The sequence below is a fragment of the Tupaia chinensis genome, unplaced genomic scaffold (assembly GCF_000334495.1).
Source record: "Tupaia chinensis unplaced genomic scaffold, TupChi_1.0 Scaffold000081_1, whole genome shotgun sequence".
Classification (NCBI taxonomy): Eukaryota; Metazoa; Chordata; class Mammalia; order Scandentia; family Tupaiidae; genus Tupaia; species Tupaia belangeri.
In genome coordinates, this window is record NW_006159542.1 from 5,620,546 (window position 1) to 5,621,685 (window position 1,140).

The following is a 1,140-nucleotide window of genomic DNA, read 5'->3' on the forward strand; positions in this document are numbered from 1 at the left end:
TACCTTGACGGCCTCCGCGTGGGTCACTCGGGCCAGGGATTTGTCATTGACGCGCAGAATCTGGTCCCCAACCCGCAGCCCTTCTTTCTCTGCCAGGGAGCCTGGCTCCACCAGCGACACGTAGATGCCCACGCCGTGCTCCGAGCCTCCGCGGATGCTGAAGCCCAAGCCCTCGTGAGCTTTGGCGCGCCGCAAGCTCACCAGACGCACTTCCCCGGGTCCCGCGCCGTCGGGGCCACCCCAAGAGGGCTGCCTGTAGGGGGTGGTGGCGGGCAGGTAGAGGCCCTCGGCCGTGTACTGGTCGAAGAGCAGCTGGTCGGAGCGCGGGATGACCAGACGCAGCATGGGCAACAGGCGCCGCTTGACCGGGCTGTCCAGCAGGACGCGCAGGGTGCGCACCAGGTCGAAGACGTTTCGGCGCGCGTGGTACGCGTTCAAGCAGTGCGTGAACTGCTCGCGCTCGGCCTCGCTCAGCAGCGCCGTGAGCGCCTGGTGCAGCTGGCGCACGTTAGCAGACAGCAGCCGCAGCCCGGCGCCCCCGCCGCCGGCCCGAGCCCAGCGAGCCGGTGGAGGACGAGCTCACCGACAGGCCGTCCAGCTGCGCGTTCATCTCCCCGCCGAGCCCCTGCCGGACTCGGGGCGCGCGGTGGGGTGCTGCTGCACTCGCGGGCTCCGGCGCGACAGCGGGATCCCGGGAGGGTGTGGAGATCACAGTTGGAGTCTGGTTTGGGGGGAGGCGGGGACCTGGCTCTATTCGGGAGATGCAGAGACGGCGGCGGAGTCCGGATTTTGGAGAGTGGGGAGACGACGGCTGGAGTCTGGGTTTTGGGCACCAGAAACCGAGGCTCGATCCTGGGGAATCGCGGAGATCTCTGCCACAGCCCCAGGGGCGCGAAGGCAGCGAGGGTCGCAAAACCGGAATCCGGGGACTCAGAGACGGCGGCTGAAATCTGGAGGACGCAAAGACGGCTGCGGGATCCTGGGAACCAAGTGTTGGCGGCTGAAGCCTGGAGGTCGCGGAGACTGCGGCTGGAATCTGGGGGGACGCGGAGAGAGCAGCTACATCCTGGAGGGCACAGAGACCACGGGGAGCAGGAGAGGGTGGACGCAGCAACGCGGACCGCCCCGTCACACTGTCCC

At 68.5% G+C, this 1,140-nt stretch overlaps 1 protein-coding gene across 1 annotated transcript in view; it reads right to left on the minus strand.

The window, feature by feature from the left end:
- WHRN (whirlin) overlaps nt 1-1,134 on the minus strand; it is a gene marked incomplete in the record, with an annotated part of 108,332 nt that extends 107,198 nt beyond the window's left edge. The window contains 2 exon segments of the mRNA XM_027769617.1: nt 4-550; nt 552-1,134. Coding sequence (XP_027625418.1) covers nt 4-550; nt 552-610 — 606 coding nt within the window.
- Between the last annotated feature and the right edge of the window lie 6 nt (nt 1,135-1,140).